This window comes from Myxocyprinus asiaticus, chromosome 21, assembly GCF_019703515.2.
Source record: "Myxocyprinus asiaticus isolate MX2 ecotype Aquarium Trade chromosome 21, UBuf_Myxa_2, whole genome shotgun sequence".
NCBI classification, from domain to species: domain Eukaryota; kingdom Metazoa; phylum Chordata; class Actinopteri; order Cypriniformes; family Catostomidae; genus Myxocyprinus; species Myxocyprinus asiaticus.
The window spans coordinates 28,353,003-28,375,335 of NC_059364.1; the positions used below are offsets into that span (position 1 = coordinate 28,353,003).

General features: G+C 37.7%; 1 protein-coding gene across 2 annotated transcripts; it reads left to right on the plus strand.

The window, feature by feature from the left end:
* Positions 1-1,934: 1,934 nt before the first annotated feature.
* Positions 1,935-21,694, plus strand: LOC127412344 (rab11 family-interacting protein 2). 2 transcript variants are annotated; one of them, XM_051648616.1, is made up of 6 exons: positions 1,935-2,109; positions 2,473-3,139; positions 8,610-9,013; positions 10,444-10,786; positions 12,983-13,082; positions 20,592-21,694. In XM_051648616.1, the coding sequence occupies exons 2-6, from the start codon at positions 2,730-2,732 to the stop codon at positions 20,820-20,822; spliced, it is 1,488 nt and encodes a 495-aa protein (XP_051504576.1). In that variant the 5' UTR covers positions 1,935-2,109; positions 2,473-2,729; the 3' UTR covers positions 20,823-21,694. The 2 variants fall into 2 exon arrangements, with proteins under 2 accessions (XP_051504576.1, XP_051504577.1); XM_051648617.1 differs by having other exon boundaries at positions 12,986-13,082.
* Positions 21,695-22,333: the final 639 nt, after the last annotated feature.

Sequence of the window (22,333 nt, forward strand, 5' to 3'; positions counted from 1 at the left end):
ATATTTATTGACTTTATTGGAGTGGATGTTATAATAATCTCAGAGACCTGAATGGGACAATTGGTCGTTCAGGGCACCAGCACAGTTATAGTGAGCTGATCTTGATCTTCCTACAGAATTCTAATAATTAATATATTTGGACAGTTTAATGCAGAAGAGGCACTCAGTTAATCATCTTCTCCATAAAAAAAACTGATGTGCATTACCAGAAGATGTGCCTACATTTGTTGGATGGAAAACAAAAGTAATAGAAATTATTGCCCAATCCAAGCTAGACATATATCCACTCAGAGCAATATCTTGGTATATTTTGTGAAATATAATTAATCCATGTCCACCTGCATAATTAATAACTGATGACCTGCTGTTGAAATAGATTTGAATTGTCTCTAAATTACATTTGTAGGTTTTTCTTCAATTATGGGCATTTTTGGCCCTGCTGACTTTTAGAAAATAAACTCTCGTAAAACTCACTTTTTACACTTTCACTAGTCATTTTATTTAATTTGTCCACCAACAATGTCCAACAGTGTATTTACATGGATCACAAGAGAATTTGGTCATTTTTGTCATTTTCTGAAACATGATGCACATTTTCACTTCAATGTCATTTTCACCACATCTCAAATCATGTTTTGTGCATGATATCATTCTGTGGTGGAAATGACAGTGATGGAAATTACATTTTACACATTTTTGTCATCAAATATTTGACTCCTTTGTTTTTCTAAAGACAATTTCATAGCTAACATTTAATGTATCCTAAACGGACAGTTAAATAATATTTTCATGCTTTCTGCATGATTAGATACGACTGCAGCGTAATGCTGGTAGTTGGCAAATCAGCAACATTGTTCAAAATTAAATAGTTTGTTCATACAACTTTGTTAAGCTAGTTGAGGCAACATTTAAGGTGATATTGTTTGTCTAACGTGTTTAAATGTTTAAGTAATTTACATTTCTTAGTACTGAAGATCTTACATGAAGTTACCCGGCACTGAATGTATTTAATTCAACATATGTTTTTGAGTTGAGGTAGCAAATACACTTGTTAATTCATACAAATTGATAAAATGACAACTTAACATGTTAAGTTGACGATGAAGTTTTTAAGTTGTGTCAACTCAAAAAAGCACTTTCATATAATATAAAAAAAAATCATGTTCATGCCGTTGCCATTGGCAACAGAAAAAAACAAGCTCAGATAAATTGATTGAATTTTTGGCTTCCTCTGAGTTTGTGTAGGTGTCGGTGTTGTGCTGGGACATTTGCTGGATTCTATCTCTAAGATAACGTTACCTATTGTTGCAGTTTGTTGTCGCTATTGAATAGCAGAAGAGAAGCTATTACTGTATGAGGCAAGGCTCTCGGGAGCGCGCATAAAAGTCACATCCTTTGGATTTTCCCGGCTAAACCAACCCGCTCCCTTCGCATGAAAATCAGACCACAGGCTTTAATAGGCAACCCAGGGCTCATTTTTTAAGTTGCGTTACAAGCCGTTCACACACTGGCAAAAAAGGCGAATATTACATGAACATTTTTACCTATTGCACCTTTAAGTATTTATAATTGCTACTCATAAAAAATAATAATAATAATAATAATAATAATCAGTGCTCTTTTTTGCCCTTCCGCCCCTGTCCCTAAGGTCTGTGCACATCACTGCTCATGTTAGATTGTTACTCAAATCCTTAATTGAAGAATTGATATTTTACAAACAAGCTCTTTTATCCATTTTCCTATTTCTTAACAAAATTGAAATCAAAATGGAACTGTAGCCTGTACTTGTGTAACTGTACAAACTATTGAGCATCACAGGAATTCCCAGGAAGAGCGCCGTCGCGTGCTGATCAAATCCTTTGTTTCCACGGTAACAGAGGTGGAGTTTGCACTTCGACCCGTGACCGCATCAGCGGAAATGAGGAACGAGGAAGTGGAGTATATGGCTGATGTGGAATACCACACATTTGTTTAAGATGAATTAGTGCCGACTACAGCAATTGTCCACTTCCATTCACCACAAATGTAGAGAATTGATACCGATTTACTTAACCGATTATCCCACGTCCAGTGCCGTCGCCACCCGAGCTCGGAGAAGATGATTCAGAGGTAAATACCATTGGCGGTGCTATCTGTATATTTTGACAGGGAGCAGTAACTGTAGATAGTAAAATTAGCAAGTGGTGCTTGGATGATTCTTTATCTCGTCTTACTGAATGAATGTATAAAACTGGTCGGAATGAAAAACTACCCGCCCTAGAAAAGTCATATATTCCAAAATCATATCATATATGATATATATATATATATATATATATATATATATATATATATATATATATATATAACAAAAAAAAAACTGAATAGATATATTTTTTGCATTGTTAATGTTAATGTTACTCAATAGTTTAAGTTAAAATTGTAAATGTATGAATTAAGTTTGTGAGATTGTTTTGTGTCTTTTTACTTCAGTTTTAGGTTACTTGAGTTGGAGAGTGATGAATGTGAGGTGCATCTGCGGTGGTGAGGCCCGTCATTATTTGCTGTATTAATAGACAGCAATGAACTGCCCATCTTTGTAATGACACATATGTACTACCCACACTGTTAACCCAAACTTTCAATTTCATCACCATTTTGGTCACTTATTTCCAGTGATGAAAAGCTAAACAAAATGCCAAAGCCTAATTAAAGTTTAAAGTACCAAACTTAATGATTACAAGTTATTTATGAGCTTTACACTCATAAATATTCAGCAACAATTCATATATACACCTGAAATCATCATGTCACTGGCCGAACAGTCACAGAAGTGGTTTCCAACTCATGTTCAAGCCACTGTCCTCCAAGCAACAGACTTGCAACCAAAGGGCAAGAATGGCACCAATGATGCCTACACCATCATCCAGCTGGGGAAAGAGAAGTACTCCACATCAGTGGCAGAAAAGACCCTCAGCCCAGTCTGGAGGGAAGAGGCCTCCTTTGAACTGCCAGGACTGCTTTTGGGGAGCAATCCAGAGGTTTACGAGCTGTGTCTCACAGTGATGCACAGGTCCCTAGTTGGGTTGGATAAATTTCTGGGCCAAAAACTCATCAACTTAAATGAGATATTTGACAATAAGGAACGGCGGAAAACTGAGTAAGTATGCTAACTAACTGCTTGAACGGTTCATATGTTTCTGATCCCAGAAGTTTTAAAGGGTTAGTTCACCCAAAAATGAAAATTCTCTCATCATTTGCTCACCCTCATGCCATCTTAGGTGTGTATGATTTTTCTTTCTTCAGCAGAACACATTTGAAGAAAAACAGAAAAATATCTTAGCTCAATAGGTCTTAAAATGCAAGTGGATGGTGATCCAACCTTTGAAGCTCCAAAAAGAACAGACAGTCAGCGTAAACGTCCATATGACTCCACTGGTTAAATTAATGTCTTCTAAAGCAAAACAATCACTTTTAGTGCAAAAAAGATAAATATTTAAGTACTTTATAACTATAAATCATCGCTTTCGGTCAGCAGCAGTACACGCGTGTGACGTAATCGCGTTGGCACGTTCACGCGAGAACAGACATGCATGCGACGCAGAAGAGAGCCACTGTTTACAACTGAGTCGGAGAAACGCTGTACATAAGCTATGTTGGTTTTGGTTTAGATCTGTGTTTGTATCTGTGTGTTTACTCACAATGGTGCATTTCTGTTCTCATCCTGGATGTCTCAACAAGAGAAAAACGTGAGAATACGGCCGAACATGCCAATGCGATTACGTCAAACGAGAGACCGTTTGAACTCCGCCCTATCGTGAATGTGTATACTGCTGCTGACCGGAAGTTAAAAAGTGCTTAAATATTGATCTTTTTCACAGCAAAAGTGATTGTTTTGCTTTAGAAGACATTAATTTAACCAGTGGAGTCATATGGATGACGTTTATGCTGACTGTCTGTTCTTTTTGGAGCTTCAAAGGTTGGATCACCATCCACTTGCATTTTAAGGACCTACTGAGCTAAGATATTTTTCAATTTTTCTTCAAATGTGTTCTGCTGAAGAAAGAAATTAATACACACCTGGGATGGCATGAGAGTGAGTAAATGATGAGATAATTTTCATTTTTGGGTGAACTATCCCTTTGAGGTATGAGGCTGATTCTGTTTATTAAAGGGATAGTCCACCCAAAAATGAAATTCTGTCATCATGTTCTCACCCCCATGCTGTTCCAAACTCGTATGACTTATTCTTCAGTGGAACTCAAAAGATGATACTGATGCTAAAAGGTCTGCTACTCTTTTGGTTTCTAAGTGAAGTTGGTGACTATAAATGGTAGTTTATAGTCCTATCTGTCAATGTTACAATCCCAACATGCAAATCATTTTTACCGCACCACTGATTATGTCTGTATAGTATTGCACTTATGCTGTCCAAAAGATTATTTTGAAATCACAGGCCTTTTGTCCTATTATTTTGAATTTTTGTAGTCACTTTGTGTGATACAGTTGCTGTTTCAGCTATGATAGCTACAGTTGTATTAGGCTAATGCAGTGGTTCTCAAAGTGTGGGGTGCGCCCTGTGGGGGAGGGGGGGGGGGGTGTGAAGGTATTGTAAGGGGGGCGTGGAAGACTGACCCATTCTCAAATCACATTCACACACTCAGCAAAAAATAGTGACAATACACGCAAGAACCAATGTGTGCAATTTCTACACCTCTGCTTTTTCTCCTGCTTTGGTAGGCACTGCAGCGCGAACTGCACAAAGCATGTAATAGTGTCAGGTGCGCTCTCAGCTGCGCTTATGTAAAAAAAGATGTCTCGCGCTCCAGTTTCAAGTGGGGGAAACAATGAATTAACACTGATATTTCGGTCGGTCCCTCCCACAAAACTATCGAATGGCTTCAGAAGAACTGATATATAAGGCACAAGAGTTAAGGACGACTTGTATGGTGCTTTTGGAACTTGGACAGCCTATCACCATCCTCTCATCCCTCAGTCTTGTCACTGACACATAGTACCTGTTACTTTTCTCAGCGCTGCCCAGGATGGGCCAGTCACAGTCGTTTATTCTTACTGGAAGTTTACTGGAGTTTAAAAATGCTTTTATAGATACTACTGAGGTGGATTATTATTATTATTATCTGTAAAAAAAAAAAAAATTATATCCAGTGTAAATGACTCCATTGAGAGAAAAACGTTCTGCTATTTAAATGCAGATAAATGGAGGTTTCGGTTTGCAATGTGTTCATGCCCATGAGTTGCTCCTGCAGCAGTATCACTTTTTATTTATATACTTTTCCATCTGTTTTTGTATGGTTTGAACGTGTATAGGCAGAATTAAAATGTTTTATGTATTTATGTAATACAGAAATTATGCACAAAATAACAGAACAGTGTTGGCATTGTGACAAATGTTCATTCATTCTGATTCTTTTTCAGTGAAGTGTAACTTTTCACTCAGTTTTCATAGTATTTTTAAATAAATCATTTTTACGTGATATGAAGATGAAAGAAAATGCTGTTAATCTTGTACATTTTGATGGCTTTCGATTATGTATTTGTTGTTTCAAAGGGGGGTGTGACCAAATAAATTTGAGAACCACTGAGCTAATGCTTGGGCTAGCATGGCCTGTTTAATGTGCTCATCGCCTTTGTCATAAGAGCAGACCACAAGTCTTACATTGACATATCAGCCTACCTAGGCCCTAGTGAGTGGAATGACTGGCTGCCTGCCTCAGGTGGGCTTTTTTTCCCTCATTACAATAAGTGCTGCAGTTTTTCTTTTGAAGTTCATGGCATGCTTCTGACATGGAGCTCAGATGTAATCCTGTCTGACTCATTAGTCTTTATTTGTTTTTGACACCCATTGTGTGAGTTTCAAATGCTTAAGTACATGGTTGCTGTTCCATAGTAATGCAAAAATGAGGACAACAACTCTGACGAACATCGTTATGTGTCTGTTTTTCTTAATAAAATCTGTGTTTTTGTTTTAAAGAACAGATACAGAGATTGCTCGCAACAGCACTGTCATCTTGTCTTGTATCTCATGCAGGCCATTTTTGTTCTGGTATGAAAGTCAGATAAAGACACCCTTTGCCTCTTTTTGGCCAAAGTATCTATACAGTCAACTATAGCCTGTTTGAGTCACAGTCTCAAGGCTGATGATCAGGTCTAGTGAGGATTATTACTGTATACTGCATGCTATTATATTTTCCTCTCACTATGGTCAGGTCCTAGTGACTAATCGATGTGTTTTCTTCGAAGCAACTGCATCTTTTTATATTTTTCCCCAACATTTATTGTCAAATATGGCAGAGGCTACTTATTTAAATGGTATTTCATGGGCATGGTCATAATAGCCAGTAGTCTGTATTTTCATAATTCACCTTTTTTGGGCATGTACAGACTAGCAATAGTGTATTTGTGTACAGCAATAGGAAAGCAACAAGAATTGCTGGTTAAACTAGAAGTGGCAGTGTCAACGTCTTGTTTTTCTCATGTTAATGAATGCAGCGTACAAAAATAAATTACAAAGTCTTCGTTATGAGAATACTGCCACCTGCTTTGTATCCCAAAGTAAGAGTATTGCAGGGCTTGGACTAGAGATCTTCAGGTAATTACATTTGATATCATTACCTCTTCTGCGCATTAGAACACTTCTTCCAAGCTGGTGATTGTTGTCCCATTATGTCACTATCAATGCCTTGCATTATTTATTCAATAATCCTTCATTGCTGACATCATTGTTGACACTCATGACACAAATTGCTCTACCAACCCTGTGTCAATGGCAAACCTTTCCCCTGGAATGACTCTCAGGGTTAGCACTCCCCATTGACTCTGTTCTGCATGCAAGTTTCCTCTAACTGACGCAAGGGCACAAGAGTCAGTTTTGACATTGGAGTCGGCAGGCCCTAATTATCGCACACCTGTGTTTTTTGATTGTACGGAGGTTCCCAGCGGGTCTCGCAGAGTGGGAGTATTGTGATTCCAGGCACAGGAAGATTTATCTTGGCCTTGACTCCCATGTGAAGAACAGGGGCTGGCTTGCTCTCCACATACCCAGATCAGAGCTCTCTCTCTTTGGGCCTGGGACCAGGTAAACCCCCTTCCCTTGGATCTACAAGCTCCCCAGTGTGTGGATGGTCTTGGAAAGTAACATAATCGCCGTTCACTAGCTGTGCCATGTTGGAAGAAGAGCACTCAGCGTGATGGCAGCCTGTGACTGCCCTAGAGGGAACCATGATACTGAAGGAGTGTTTATAGTAGTGTTTGCATGAAAGAACCGTGTCTAGGTCAGAAGTGGGGAAACTCCATTTCTGGAGGGCTGCATTTTTGAGTGTACAGGGTGTCCTTTTAATCAGTGCTGAGGCCTAGAAATGCAGGTGTGAGGGCCCCAATGTTTTTACAAACATATGAATCCTATTCTACTCAACTGATCAGGGTTTTTTTTTTTTTTTTTTTTAAGTAGTTTTAATAAATATCATTGCAAATGGATACGTACAGCATTTTAAAGAAACAACACAAATGCATGTAGCTGTGTTCTCACAGTGCCCTATTTTTTTCAAAATACACTTAGCAGATATACAGCAACTCTTGTGATTCATGCAGCTCTGCTGAAATATTGTTAATTTCATAATCTCCAAATGCTGGTGTGAGCATCAATGAACAAAGGCCAGATTTGTGCAAATGCAATTTTCTTTTTTTTTTTTTTTTAAACAGAGTTACAGCATCAATCACATTACTTCCAGCAGAAAAAAGAGCAAGAGTTTGAATAAACAGAAGCCAGGGAATAGCCTAGATGGGGAAGTATTACTTCACATTCTTGATGTGGCCCAAACCTTTGCAGTTACCAGGGAATTATGTTTATCCCTACTATAATATGCATTCTCAGGAAGGGGGAAGACTTTCAAATGAACTAAATGGACTATGCTGTGGATTTGTGTGAAGTGAAATTGGGTTTCTGTCCAGACAAACACATTGCCCCCATGTCGTTTTTGTATGAATTATACATACAGAGCAAAGCCTGAAAAAGTGTCTTCCCACCACTGGGTTTTCATAGAGAAGGGGTAGTGAAAGAGTGTGGGCTTTTCTCCTGTTTGTTTTGATCAAGCTGTGAAAGTACACTGCTCATGGAACATCTGCAAATTACTGGTGCATTGACCACTGTCCTAGCTCTTTTTAATAACACTATACATGCCAACTGCAGCCTACTCTGTTACACCGTGTCCTTACCAGACGCAGCGGGATAAAGCAACAAGTGATAAAAGGTAAAGTATGTTTATGTTGGATTTGTCTTAACCAACCACTTAGCCCCGCCCACTGTGAACTCTCATTGGCCCAAAATCCTACTTCTTATAACTGTACATTAAACATCAAATATGTTCTGATTGGTTGTGATTGGGCTGCGTCGCGCAACAGTTTCACATTCAGTGTGGACGGACAAATGTTTTTATTATTTATTTTTCAATTTGTATATATATATATATATATATATGTATATATGTATGTGTGTGTGTGTGTGTGTGTTTTTTTTTGTTTTTTTTTTTTTTTACTAAGAGGGCTTTCAGTAAGTTTTACTGACAAAGTTTTGACTTCATGACTCATTTTCTTTTTCTCTCTTATCTCAGCTGGTACACTCTGGACTCACGGTCTGGTAAGAAGAGGAAAGAGCGAGGGAAGATTCAGGTTAGCATCCAGTTCATGCGGAACAACATGACCGCCAGCATGTTCGATTTGTCAATGCGAGACAAGCCTCAATCGCCATTCTCCAAGCTCAAAGAAAAGATGAAGGGTCGCAAGCACGACAGTGCCTTTTCAGAGACATCTTCTGCCATTATTCCACCCTCAGGACAGAGCGAGACTGATTCTCTGCCAGACCAGCACCCGCACCCTCAGGCTGCACCTGAACCCAAGCCAAAACGCTCACTTCTCGCTGGGACGCAGAAACTTTCTGCTGCTCACTCCATGTCCGATCTGATAGGAACCCACTTCAGGCCCAAACTTGACTCCATGAATTCCATTGAAGAGAGCGGTGAGAACATGCATGGTCTCTTCAGTTTTGTTCTGTTCAAATAGTTCAATATTGAACTATTAACGATAAACGGTTCACTATAGCATTGTTATGGTGATTTCCAGATTGTTTTGATATATTTAAAATTTGATTTATGGCTGTAACAATTCAATTATATACTGTATGTATATATATATATATATATATATATATATATATATATATATATATATATATATCTATCTATCGATATATTGTGATTCTTTTTCCTCACAATTGATACTCTAGTTCACTGTAAGTGGAAATCCTAAAATTAGCATTTGTTTTAGTATGAGGCGACAAAAAGTAAAACGAACCCTGCAGAAGAGACTGAAACAGATGCTGGGGATCTTGTGTGTTTGGTGCAGTTTTAGTTATGATCCAGTAATGATACTGTGATGCATCTATTGAATTGTGTCATATTTTGTACAGCCTGATCTCATGTAAATTACGTGAATGCCGACATTTTTGTAATATGACATTACATGGTTAATTACACAAATTGCAGCAGTTTTTACTAGTAGGTATAGCTGCAGGCTGGAGATCTCCAAAAGGGGGTGGAATCTACAAAACAGGGTGGGGTTACACCAAAAGGGGGCAGGGTTTCTCAAAGTGGGTTGCACCGACTCCAAAAGGGGACATCACTTCTACTCATGTTTATGGTTAGGGAAAGGGTTAGGTTGGGGGCTTCCTATATCTTTGCTGGCGGTTGGGAGCTCCCGCCCCTTTTGGAGCTCTGCCTGCAGCTGTATCCTTCGCCATTTCTAGGAGAAATGTCCACTGTGTGGCACTAAAAGCTCTCAAACAGATGAAGTTTTTAAAGTAATGCTCAGTCGAATTTTAAATTAACAAAGCCTACCTCCCTACCTTGAACTAGTGTCATAAAAAGCAAACGTGAGATGAAAAACGCAATTGCTGAAGTTTGGCTGCAGTGTCCACTGGCGTGTTCTTGTGGCTTCCAAGTTATGCACTATAGTGAAAGTGTTTTGTTTTGTTTTGTTTTTGTTTTTGTTTTTTTATGTCTTAAGATAGCATTGTGTGAGGAACAGTGTGAAAAGTGTTTATGAACTGATAATCTGCCTTGTACCCTTGATTTGTGTGGGAATATAGGGTGAAAAAAGTAATTGTGGTCCTGTAGTGTTTTTGTTTTGTTGTTTTTTTTTACCATGAAACTGCCACGACATGTACAATGAGCCATGTAAAAAGAATTTTGCAAAAATGTATGTTTAGTAACATGATTCTATGAGACAAGGTTTTGTAGGTATTGTAATGTGTATCATATTTTGAGGTTGTTGGCAATACCCAGCCCTTTCTTTCTTTATTTTCATAAAAAAATATCTGTAGTATTAACAGCACAAAATATTGTTCACTATGAAGCAGTGGTAAGGAAAATGTTCTGTCCTTATCCATAGGGGGCACTGCATCTCACCGACACTCTCAGAGCGAAGGATTCGACTGCTCAGCCAGCGACGTTCCATGTGACCCCTTTTCTGACATCGGAGACAACATGCCCCAGAAATACGCCACTCTCCCGCACAACCGCAATCCTTTCGAGGGTGATCAGGGAATGCTGTGGGGGACCGAGAAGAGGGAGAAGAAGGACAAGGTTAGTCTTCTGGGGAGAGTGACTGGGAAGAAAGACGGCAAGAAAACTGGTGCACGGACAGGCAGCTCTGGGGACCTGCGATCTCCAAACCCCTTTACTACTGAAACCTCAAGTGAAACCAACCCTTTCCTCTCACACTACAGATCCAGGTACTACTATCTACCTACTCTGGTATTCTGCCATTTTTTTTGTTTTTGTTTTATATGTTGTAGGTCAGTGGTTTTTAACTGGTGGTTCGCGACCCAGAAATGTGTTGCAGATCTATTCTGATAGGGCCGCATACAGCAGCAAAAAAAAAACAATGCTTAATGCAAATGTTAAAATGCAACTAATGATATAATCGTGCATAATTAGGATAGCAAAATAAATAGGCTTATCAACATTTAAAAACACTTTTGTTGTTGATGTCAACCCTTACAAAAAAGCTAAACTAGCCGCAAATTTGCAGCTCGTTATTTTTAAATGCAAATAAGCTTTTGATTTGCCGCAGATGTTTGCCAGAAGATTGCAGCTCTTCGCCGGTAGTGGTGAACCTCTGGCAAACCTTTGGCAACAATGGAGAGTTCGCCACAAAGCTCATTTGCATGTGAACCACTGTTGTTGGTGATATGTGATTTAATGGTTTAATCATGCTGTACATTATAATAGATAACAGATAATATGGTTTACCCAGCATTTTCCTTTTTCAAACTGTATGTCCCACTCTCCCTTCGATTAATTGCTTTGATAACATTTACTTAAAAACAAATGCTCTGCATTGGCACTTTGTTCTCATGCAATACTATTTGGTGAGGACATATTTTCTCTGTTACATCTGCTTGGCATTCCCAGCCTCTCCTCTTTTCTCAGTAGAGTTAGGTGGGGACAGTCAGGCACTTAATGTTGATCAGAGAAAGTCTGTCATTAGGACCTTATCGATGTCATTAGGCTCAATCCAGACTACAGGGGCCTGACCAAGGCAAAGTAATGAGATCTGAATAAGCGATAGACCATTCAATTAACAATTTATCTGCCCGTGACCTTCTAGTTTGCTTATCCTCTCATCTTACCCTCTCTTCTTAGATCACAGGTCATCCAGGGGTTACAGGTTAGGTAAAAAGCCATTTAACAAACCAGCTTAATGTTGTGTAGTGGTCAAAGCTGTGTGTGATCTTGGCACCGCTATAAATTAAATGACTTTTAGCAACCCAGTTAAGGTGGATGCATCAAATTTTGTGTCTAGCAATTTGTCTTGCCACACTGAATATGAACACTGCTGGCAGCGTAAAAGTAATCCATACGACAGTGGTTAAATCCATGTTTTCAGAAGCGATATGATAGGTGTGGGTGAGAAACAGATCAATGTTTAAGTCCTTTTTTACTATATCCATTTTTACTCTCATATTTGTCTTCTTTTGTTTTTGGCAATTTACATTCTTTGTGCATATCACCACCTACTGGGCAGGGAGGAGAATTTGTAATAAAAAAGGTCTTAAAAATTGACACTTATAATATCGCTTCTGAACACATGGATTAAACCACTAGAGTCTTATGCTGCTTTGTGGACCTTCAAAGTTATGGTCACCATTCACTTGCATTGAGTACCTACAGAGCTGAAATATTCTTCTAAAAAAATTTTGTTTGTGTTCAGCAGAAGAAAGTCATATACATCTGGGATGGCATGAGGTTGAGTAAACTATCCCTTTAAATATACAGTTATGTGGAGCGGGATTTTGGACCAATGTAATTTCATATCGGGTGGGGCTTTCAGCAGCAACTGTTTAGGGCAAAAAGAAGAGAGTTTTTACCACTTTTCGCTTTATTAAGTCATGTCTGGTTAGGATAGTATGGTGTTATACCACTTGTTGCTCTTTTCTTTAAAGTAGACCCATGTAAGCGCTATTAAGCCAGTTTACTTTACTGCAAGTCCCATGGTACTTGACAGTTGTGGTATACGATAGCGTGTATGGACTTCACTACTCTCACTGAGACTGTAATTGGCTGCAATGCTCTTGTTGTGGTCAGTGACCTCACCGATTGTTGGTAAACTAAACGTAGACTGGAAGCTCGCTGCGTGCGTATGAGGGGGTGTGAAACCATTTCCAAGAATATGACCTTCTGTTTTTCACATCACTAAAGGTCAGCTAACAAAGTTACGTTCAAATTTTGCAGGCAAGTTAAGCAAATAAATGATTTGCCATGTCTGTCTTGACTTTTCTGTTTGTGAGTTGCTGACCAAGATCTAATTTTCAAAGTTGATTGGTCACAAAGCTAAGTTTATTTTTGGATGAAAGGGCATTTGCTGATACTTGTAGCGTCTGCAAGTAAGTTGGGAACTTTGACAGCTTTGTCTTTTTTCTGTTAAGCAGTGACAACATGAGAAAACCCACTAGTAATGAAGATATCACTCAGAGATTCAAAACCTCCCCTGAGAAGAAGCACGGCATGAAAAGCTCAAAAGTTCATGTAAGTTCATTCAACAGAAATATCTAGTTTAACACATCTTGCACAGGTTTGCACAGCCTAATTTCAAGTTTCAATTGATTATGAGTAAATCACGGCACTTTGCCCAATTTCTCCAATTTGTTTTTTTTAATTTTTTTTTTTTTTTTTTTTTAGGTATTAAACTATTTAAAATTTTCATGCATATAATGCTGAATTATATGGGACCACACTAAATTTAAGTATTTTATTATTCATTTCTATTTATGGCTAGATGAGGGTGTATTTTCACATTGATGCAACTGTGCAGTCTTTCAAAACTATGGTTCTCTTTGTACCGAAATGTCTGATACCTAATATGTAATAATATATGTAATAACATATTTCAAATACGAAAATGCTATTGAAAATGCATTATTTAAAAAGTGGGTAACACTTTACAATATGTTTCCATTCATTAACATTAGTTAATGCATTAGGTATTATGAACAAACAATTCAAAATATATTTGTAACATTTTCATTAATCTTTGATAATGGTAGTTAAAAAAAAATACTATTGTTTATTGTTAGTTCATGTTAGTTCATAGTGCATTAACTAATGTTAACATACACCGATCAGCCACAATATTAAAACCACCTGCCTAATATTTTGTAGGTCCCATCTGGGACCTCTACCAGCCATTTGGCACCAACAGTCATCCATGCGATTATCTAATCAGCCAATCGTGTGGCTGCAGTGCATAAAATTATGCAGATACAGGTCAGGAGCTTCAGTTCATGTTCACATCAACCATCAGAATGAGGAAAAAATGTGATCTCAGTGATTTGGATCATGGCATGATTGTTGGTGCCGTAATGGGCTGGTTTGAGTATTTCTGTAACTGCTGATCTCCTGGGATTTTCATGCACAACAGTCTCTAGAATTTACTCAGAATGGTGCCAAAAACAAAAAACATCCAGTGAGTGACAGTTCTGCAGACGTAAATGCCTTGCTGATGAGAGAGGTCAACAGAGAATGGCCAGACTAGTTCGAACTGACAAAGTCTACGGTAACTCAGATAACCACCCTGTACAATTGTGGTGAGAAGAAAAGCATCTCAGAATGCTATTCTGAGATGCGAGTATAATACACAATATTAGGCAGGTGGTTTTAATGTTGTGGCTGATCGGTGTATACAACTTTTGATTTTAAAAATGTATTAATTTTATATGTTGACGTTAACATTAACTAAGATTAATAAATGCTTAAGTATTGTTCATTGTTAGTTCATGTTAAATAATGTTGTTAACTAATGTTAACCAATGGAACCTTGTTTTAAAGTGTTACCAAAAAGTGAAATATTAATATGAATATTAACAAATTACAGTAGTGTGAATATTTCTCAATTTAAAGCTGAAGTATGTAACATTTTCGGTGTTAAAATACTTCTCTCCTATCCCAGCTTAATATTCAGAGACAACTATAAATAAGCCATTAATGGGTACATTTTCTTGAAAACTGTAAAAACTGTGTCTCTGTGGCACTATGAAAATTCCTCTGTTTGTTTTGAGCGACCCATCTCAAGAGATAAAATAAAATTGACTCGACCAAGGGCGTGAGTTGGGGGCGGGACTATCTGTTTGTTCAGTATACGGCAGCAGGTGGTATTCAGAAAGCTGTCAAAAATAAACATTGAAAACAATGTTTATTTTTGCAATTCCTTGTCTTAAGTGAATGTATATATGTCTTATGACGTGCGAGCACTCAGAGTTCGCGTGCACTTACACGTGAGCATTTAAAAGGCAACCATTCCTACAGCACTCGGATACCAAACTTGAGTCGATACTCTGTACTGCCACTACTGCAGATAGAATTATTGTATTTTTTCAATTTAATATTAACTTGGTACTGAAGTTCTGATACTTTTGACATCCCTGGTCCAGCACAATCTGACCACATTTGTCACAAGTTTTCAAAACTTGCCCAAACTTTTAATTGGTCATTTATTGCAGCCCTATTATACACAGAAGTGGATGAGGCTGATCTCTGAACATCACTTGTGGCGCTCTGCTTGGAGGGCCGTTTATCTAATTAACAGCTGAAATGGGTGGTCATCGTCTTTGATCTGTATGTAATTTGAAGTAGTGTGATGTTATTAGTGTGCTTCCATTTAGTTAGCAAGCCATCTTGGACAGTATGTTTTCTTACTCAATAATTGGAAGTCTAATCATTAATAATACACAATTTGTCACTGGTCTAATTTTACACTAAAGGTCAAAGCATGGCCAGCGTTAAACATAGAAAGGGGGCCTCTCTCACTTTGTCATAATTAAACTGATTGTGATCGTCACTGTGTCCATCGTGGAGTAATGCGATGTTTGCTTGCTGTGTGAGAATAGCTGCTGAAGTGATTTTGAAACTGGAGATGCATTGCTGAAAATGGCTTTCCTCACCCGTTTTTAAGGTTATGGTAGCACCGCATCCGTGAAATAGTGTCTCTGGCACTCTGAGGCCTTAATTAAAGGATGAGGGGGAGAAAGCCGGCAGAGGCATTTCAAAGGACTTGGAGTTCTAGATTTTCAACGCAAAGGCCCTCATTAGTGCCCATAATGAGACAACTGAAGAATGCCAAGTGGAAGTCTTATCTCTCCCACACTTCTGATTGCCTAAATCAGCTCATCAGCAGCTTGCCAGCCAGTTCATGGTCATTTCCTGGGCTCTTTTCCCTGCCCCCACTAGCTTGTACCCTGGTGCTTTTACAATTCATGCAGCGTATCTTTCTGTAAATCTTCCATTCGTTCAGTGGTCACTGGGCTGTATTGGCCAGTAAGCGATTGTTTTGTTTGCATTGCATTGTTTTGTCTATTGACTATTGAGTGATACATCACAGCTTTTGTATTAGCATTACCAAACACTCAAGTGTCAGACCCTCAACTCAACTAGTTGTATGTTCTAAGAGAAAGCACATGATAAACATTTTATTCCTTTAGTTTCTAGACTGGCAGTTTTATGGAGGCACATTTACTCTGCTGTTTCCCCTGGGAAAAGAGAAAGAATATTTTGTTTTTATTAATGTAATCTAAGGAGGTTGATCATAATGAAAGTGTCACATGTAGAAACAGCTGTCCAATACTGTGGATCAAGTTTAAGACCAGAAGCAAGCTTAAACGGTGAGGCTTCAGTTTAGAAGTGTTGGGGCTTGTTCCTGCCAGTTATACTTTCCTTAACAAGTTCAATCTATGAATAGACAAATCTGCCATCAAGGTCATTAGTAATCTTCAATTTGATATTTATACTGTACATATTAACACAGATAGTTGTTATGCTTTTATATTGTGATTATTGTCACAGTAGATTTGGTGTCATTCTGAAGAGATATTTGGATTGTTTGAAATTAGATCCATTTCTGTGTCCCATTATGTTTATTTCATGAAACATACACTTGTCTGTTGTTTTTGGGTGAAAGTTCTATTGTACTTAACTAAGCGTAAGTAATTAGGTATGATTGAGAGACTTTGATTCATATTTTGACACCAATTCAGTGAATAAGCTCTCAGAGAGATTTTATCAACTGACCACATTTAATACTTGCTTTCATCTTGACAGCAAAAAGTGTGAATCTGTCAGACAATTGATAGCAAATGAGGACATGTTCCAAATTGCTGTTCCCTCAGTATCTTCATGAAGTCAAATGCTGACACTTTTAATGTCAACACATAATCACTCCTTATGAGAGAACTGAGGCTTTAACATTTAGAACAACAGCTTTAATGAGCTCATTTATCAAGTAAATCCTAAATTGAAGGAAACATTATAACATGTTTGTTATATTACTTTCATCTTTTAATTTTTTCCCCCCTGTAAAATTCAAAAGCTATTTTCGCTGGTTTACTTTGGCAGCCCAGTGTTGTTGATCCAGCTACTGCGTGGCAACATTGTTTATGTCCATGTAACCATTTGCAAACTAATGTGAAGTGTTTAAATAAACACGTCATGTTTCATGTGTGAAGTTTCCCCAAGCAGATCAGACCCCAGTGATGCCTAATATTTTGGGCAAAAAGAAGCATATGACTTATTTAATCAGGGATGCAAACTACTCCCCTTTTGCGAAATTCACTATTTTAAATACAAAGTATTTATGGTTTTTGTAGCTCCGAGGAGTTTTTATTTTTTACAGTCCAGCTTTTACAGTAATAAACGTGTTTTACAGTTAAAAATGTTTTACAGATTTAAACGTGAGGCCTCCAAAGAGTTTTTTTGTGTTTAGATATACAGTTGAAGTAGGAAATTTACATACACTTAGGTCGAAGTCATTAAAACTCATTTTTTAACCACTCCACAGACTTAATATTAGCAAACTATAGTTTTGGGAAGTCATTTAGGACATCTACTTTGTGCATGACACAAGTAATTTTTCCAAAAATTGTTTACAGAAAGATTGTTTCAATTTTAATTGACTATATCACAATTCCAGTGGGTCAGAAGTTTACATACACTAAGTTAACTGTGCCTTTAAGCAGCTTGGAAAATTCCAGAAAAGGATGTCAAGCCTATAGACAATTAGCTTCTGATAGGAGGTGTACTGAATTGGAGGTGTACCTGTGGATGTATTTTAAGGCCTACCTTCAAACTCAGTGCCTCTGCTTGACATCATGGGAAAGTCAAAAGAAATCAGCCAAGACCTCAGAAAAAAATTGGTGGACCTCCACAAGTCTGGTTCATCCTTGGGAGCAATTTCCAAACGCCTGAAGGTACCACTTTCATCTGTACAATCAATAGTATGCAAGTATAAACACCATGGGACCATGCAGCCATCATACCACTCAGGAAGGAGACGCATTCTGTCTCCTAGTGATGAATGTAGTTTGGTGCGAAAAGTGCAAATCAATCCCAGAACAACAGCAAAGGATCTTGTGAAGACGATGGAGGAAACAGGTAGACAAGTATCTATATCCACAGTAAAACGAGTCCTATATCAACATAACCTGAAAGGCTGCTTAGCAAGGAAGAAGCCAATGCTCCAAAACCGCGATAAAAAAGCCAGACTACTGTTTGCAGGTGCACATGGGGACAAAGATCTTACATTTTGGAGAAATTTCCTCTGGTTTGATGAAACAAAAATGAAATTTTTTGGCCATAATAACTATCATTATGTTTGGAGGAAAAAGGGTGAGGCTTGCAAGCCAAAGAACACCTTCCCAACTGTGAAGCATGGGGGTGGCAGCATCATGTTGTGGGGGTGCTTTGCTGCAGGAGGGACTGGTGCACTCCACAAAATAGATGGCATCATGATAAAGGAACATTATGTGGCTATATTGAAGCAGCATCTCAAGACATCAACCATGAAGTTAAAGCTCGGTCGCAAATGGGTCTTCCAAATGGGCAATGACCCCAAGCATACCTCCAAAGTTGTGGCAAAATGGCTTAAGGTCAACAAAGTCAAGGTATTTGAGTGGCCATCAAAAAGCCCTGACCTCAATCTGTTAGAAAATTTGCGGGCAGAACTGAAAAACGTGCGAGCAAGGAGGCCTACAAACCTGACTGAGTTACACCACCAAAATTCCAGCAACTTATTGTGAGAAGCTTGTGGAAGGCTACCCAAAAAGTTTGACCCAAGTTAAACAATTTAAAGGCAATGCTACCAAATACTAACAAAGTGTATGTAAACTTCTGACCCACTGGGAATGTGATGAAAGATATAAAAGCTCAAATAAATCATTCTCCCTACTATTATTCTGATGTGTCACATTCTTAAAATAAAGTAGTGATCCTAACTGACCTAAGACAGGGAATGTTTTCTATGATTAAATTTGACGAATTGTGAAAAACTGAGTTTAAATGTATTTGGCTAAGGTGTATGTAAACTTCTGACTGCAACTGCAAGTTGATAAACTGTACAGTGGCCCCTAAAAAAGCCACACTTAAAAATGTATGAATGTCTTTGCATTTTATTACAGAATATCAATCCAATGGCATTTAATTTTTTTTTTTTTTTTTAGCAAAAACACTTTTCATCATCTAAATTCACTACATAATGAGACAAGATATGATGACTATAAAATGCACAAATACAAATAAGTTTGAATTCCTATAATACTGTGGGGCAGTCATAGGACTATATTGTGTACAGGCAAACTAATTGGCTAGTTGAATTTTGGGAAGTTGTAAGAAATTTTTTAAGACTTTCTATACTGGTCCATTGTACTGTATTTATTACATTATATTAACTTAGAAGACACTTGGACTTCATCTAAATAGACTTTAAACTTATACATTTTATCAGTATTGGGGATTCGAACCCATGACCAGGGCTGTTTCCAACTAGGCATACCAGAGTTTCCGATAAGAAATTTTGGTGCCGGCCAGCGTGTCCAGGAATGATATTGTTTGCCAGACAAATTGGAGAAGAAAAAAAAAAGCAGTCATTTCATTTTAGTGTTTATTTTGCGCTGTAACACAATAGACTGCATAATAATGTGATATAATAATAACAGAAGTCAAATGAACAATAAATGTTTGTTCATTATAGCTGCTTTTCCATAATAAAAAAAAAAAAATGTGCATTATGGAATTAGCGTCTAATTAAAAAAATATGAAAAATCAATAGATGGCAAAGCAAAAAGATAACTGCAATTTGGCACATATCTTTTCCTTCACAAAGAAATATTCAAATAACAAAAATCGTTAGGTTATGTCATATAATTTCTCACCATGGCTAATTTCTTTCTCTTTATTTTTGACTATTTCCCTCACAGAAGCGTTATGCTGCCGACGTGAAGTCAAATGTGTTTAGCGTTTCTCTGCAGCTTGAGATGCACATAAGCCTGGTGTCCTTCTACAGAAAATGGCAACGCAAAGCTGTTTTAATGCGATTCTGAAGTGAGAAGCTTCTCACTGCGGGCACGCGAGGCGGAAATAATACAGGCTGCTTTTGCCAGTGTGCGGGATACAATGCGTTGTAGTCGCGGATTAGGACTTTGCAAGCTTTTGGGAAAGTTTAAACCTCAGTGATCACTGGGATAGCATCACGCTGTACACTTGTGGTTTCAACTAAAGGGGTTGCTGACGTTTCATGTAAATATTTTCACCGGACATTGTGTCCGAAAATGTTTCCCGGATGACCTACTACATCTGTTGAGATTCTGAGGTTTGCGTCCATGGTACCCTTTATGATCCCATTATGCCACACAAACTGAGGGGCCAACAGTTTCCAAATGCTAAATTTCCACTGTACGTGCTATATGTACCAAGAAAGTTGTTCCTTGTGGTTAAATGTAACTTTTTTTAACAAAACAGGAGAAGATTATTTTTGCAGTTGTTCTTCCTGTGTCATAAATATCCATGTCATGGGAATGCATTTATACTACACCCATACATACCTAAAGAGCATTCTTTTTTTAACGTCCCACAAGTATGTTCATCATCAAATGCAGTACATACTCTGACAGTACATGAATTTGAACACATCCCTGGTGTTGCTAGTGCCTTGTTCTACAGGTCCGTTGAGAGAACTATCATTTAACAATGTCCTGTATCCTTCCTCACACTTAGGAGCCTGAACATCTCCAGGCAAGTATGGCGGCCTATAGCAATCTCTCCTTTGAGGAAGTTGTGCAGGAGCTCATCAAGCAGAAAGAGGTGGTGAGAAAAAAAGATGCTCATATTCGGGAGCTGGAGGACTACATTGATAACCTGCTGGTCAGGGTCATGGAAGAGACTCCTAGCATCCTCAGAACACCCTATGAGCCCAAGAGGAAAGCTGGAAAGATCTCAAAGAAATAAAGCAGCCTGGAGTTAGACCTAGCATATCGTCATATCAGATTTCTGGCAAATATATTGCTTGTTAAAGGACATTAAAATGTCGGCAAGTATATTTGTTCACACATGACACTGATTATATGTTATGAAGTTATTCTGGGTTTGCAAGAATAATCAGATTTCTGGTTATTGAAGGACAACGGGCACTAAATGTGGTGATGCCAAACACCCTTTTTAGACGTTGAACTCTAGTATGATTTTTTTAAGAGAAACTAATACTTGTGAGTGAACCATTTTGGAAAATATTCACAAGCAGCCATTCATGGTTAAGAAAGGCTTTCTTGTGTGATGAGACCAATATTATGTTTGCACCGAAAAAGACTGTGTAAATTGACTTTTACTTTGAATTCAGTCAGTTGAATTGAATACTGCACTTAATACTACTCAGTACTACTGTGTTTTACAATGATCAGTTTGCGATGGTATCACTGGGGAGGCCTTTAAATTGCTGTGACAGCATTCACACAAACACAACTGGATATTGCAAAAACTGCAACCTGATACATTTAGTTACATGTTTCTCTTACAAAATATGTGGTGAAGCAAGGAAACTCGTAGATTACTGGGACCACAGAACTTAAAACCTATGTTAAGTGTATACTGGATGTCTGGAAGACCATGTTGGGTTTGACTGAGTAACTCTCCTTGAGTGTGTTTACACTGTATGTATGATCAGACTCATGATATTGGCATTTTTGGGGGGGTACATGAACTTTTTGGTACTTTTTCAAATGATTCTACTATAAAATGATACAGTGTTACAGGTTTACACTACTAAATATTTATTTTGAGCTTGAATTACAATGAACAAAATGTGTGTGTGTGTGTGTGTGTGTGTGTGCATATATATATATATATATATATATATATATATATATATATATATATATATATATAATATTATTATTATTATTATTATAATTTTTTTTTTTTTTAGTCTAAGTCTAAGAGACAAAGAAACTCCCTCTGTATTATATACTGACATCAAAAGTTTAGAAGTAAGCATACAGTCTCCAAAGACTTTATTTTGAATGCCATGTAGTTCAGCTGGAATGTACTGATGCTGAATTTTCAGTAAACATCAGTAAAGCAGAAGTATTATATAGCCCCTTTTAACAACTATTTAAACTTATTGGCTAGGTTTTCCCGAGCCACAAGCTTCTGTACAATTCTAGCCCATGCTGAACTAAATTAAAACCTCCGCTAATAACTTTTAATTTGGTATATTTGCTTTTATCGTTTGATGGGTGTTCAAAATTCATTTTAATGAAAACTTTTCAGTTATTTTAATTCATTACAATGTATAGCATGTTTCATGCAAAAAAATAAATAAGAGTAAGGTTGACAGAAACTAGCTATGCACATTCAAGAAGAAAGTTGTTTACAAGTTTCAAGTTGAAGGCGGTACTCTTCGAAATAGTGTACTGGTTTTCCAATATTTGTGTGCTTTTGGATAGTTTTGTGCTGCAGGACAC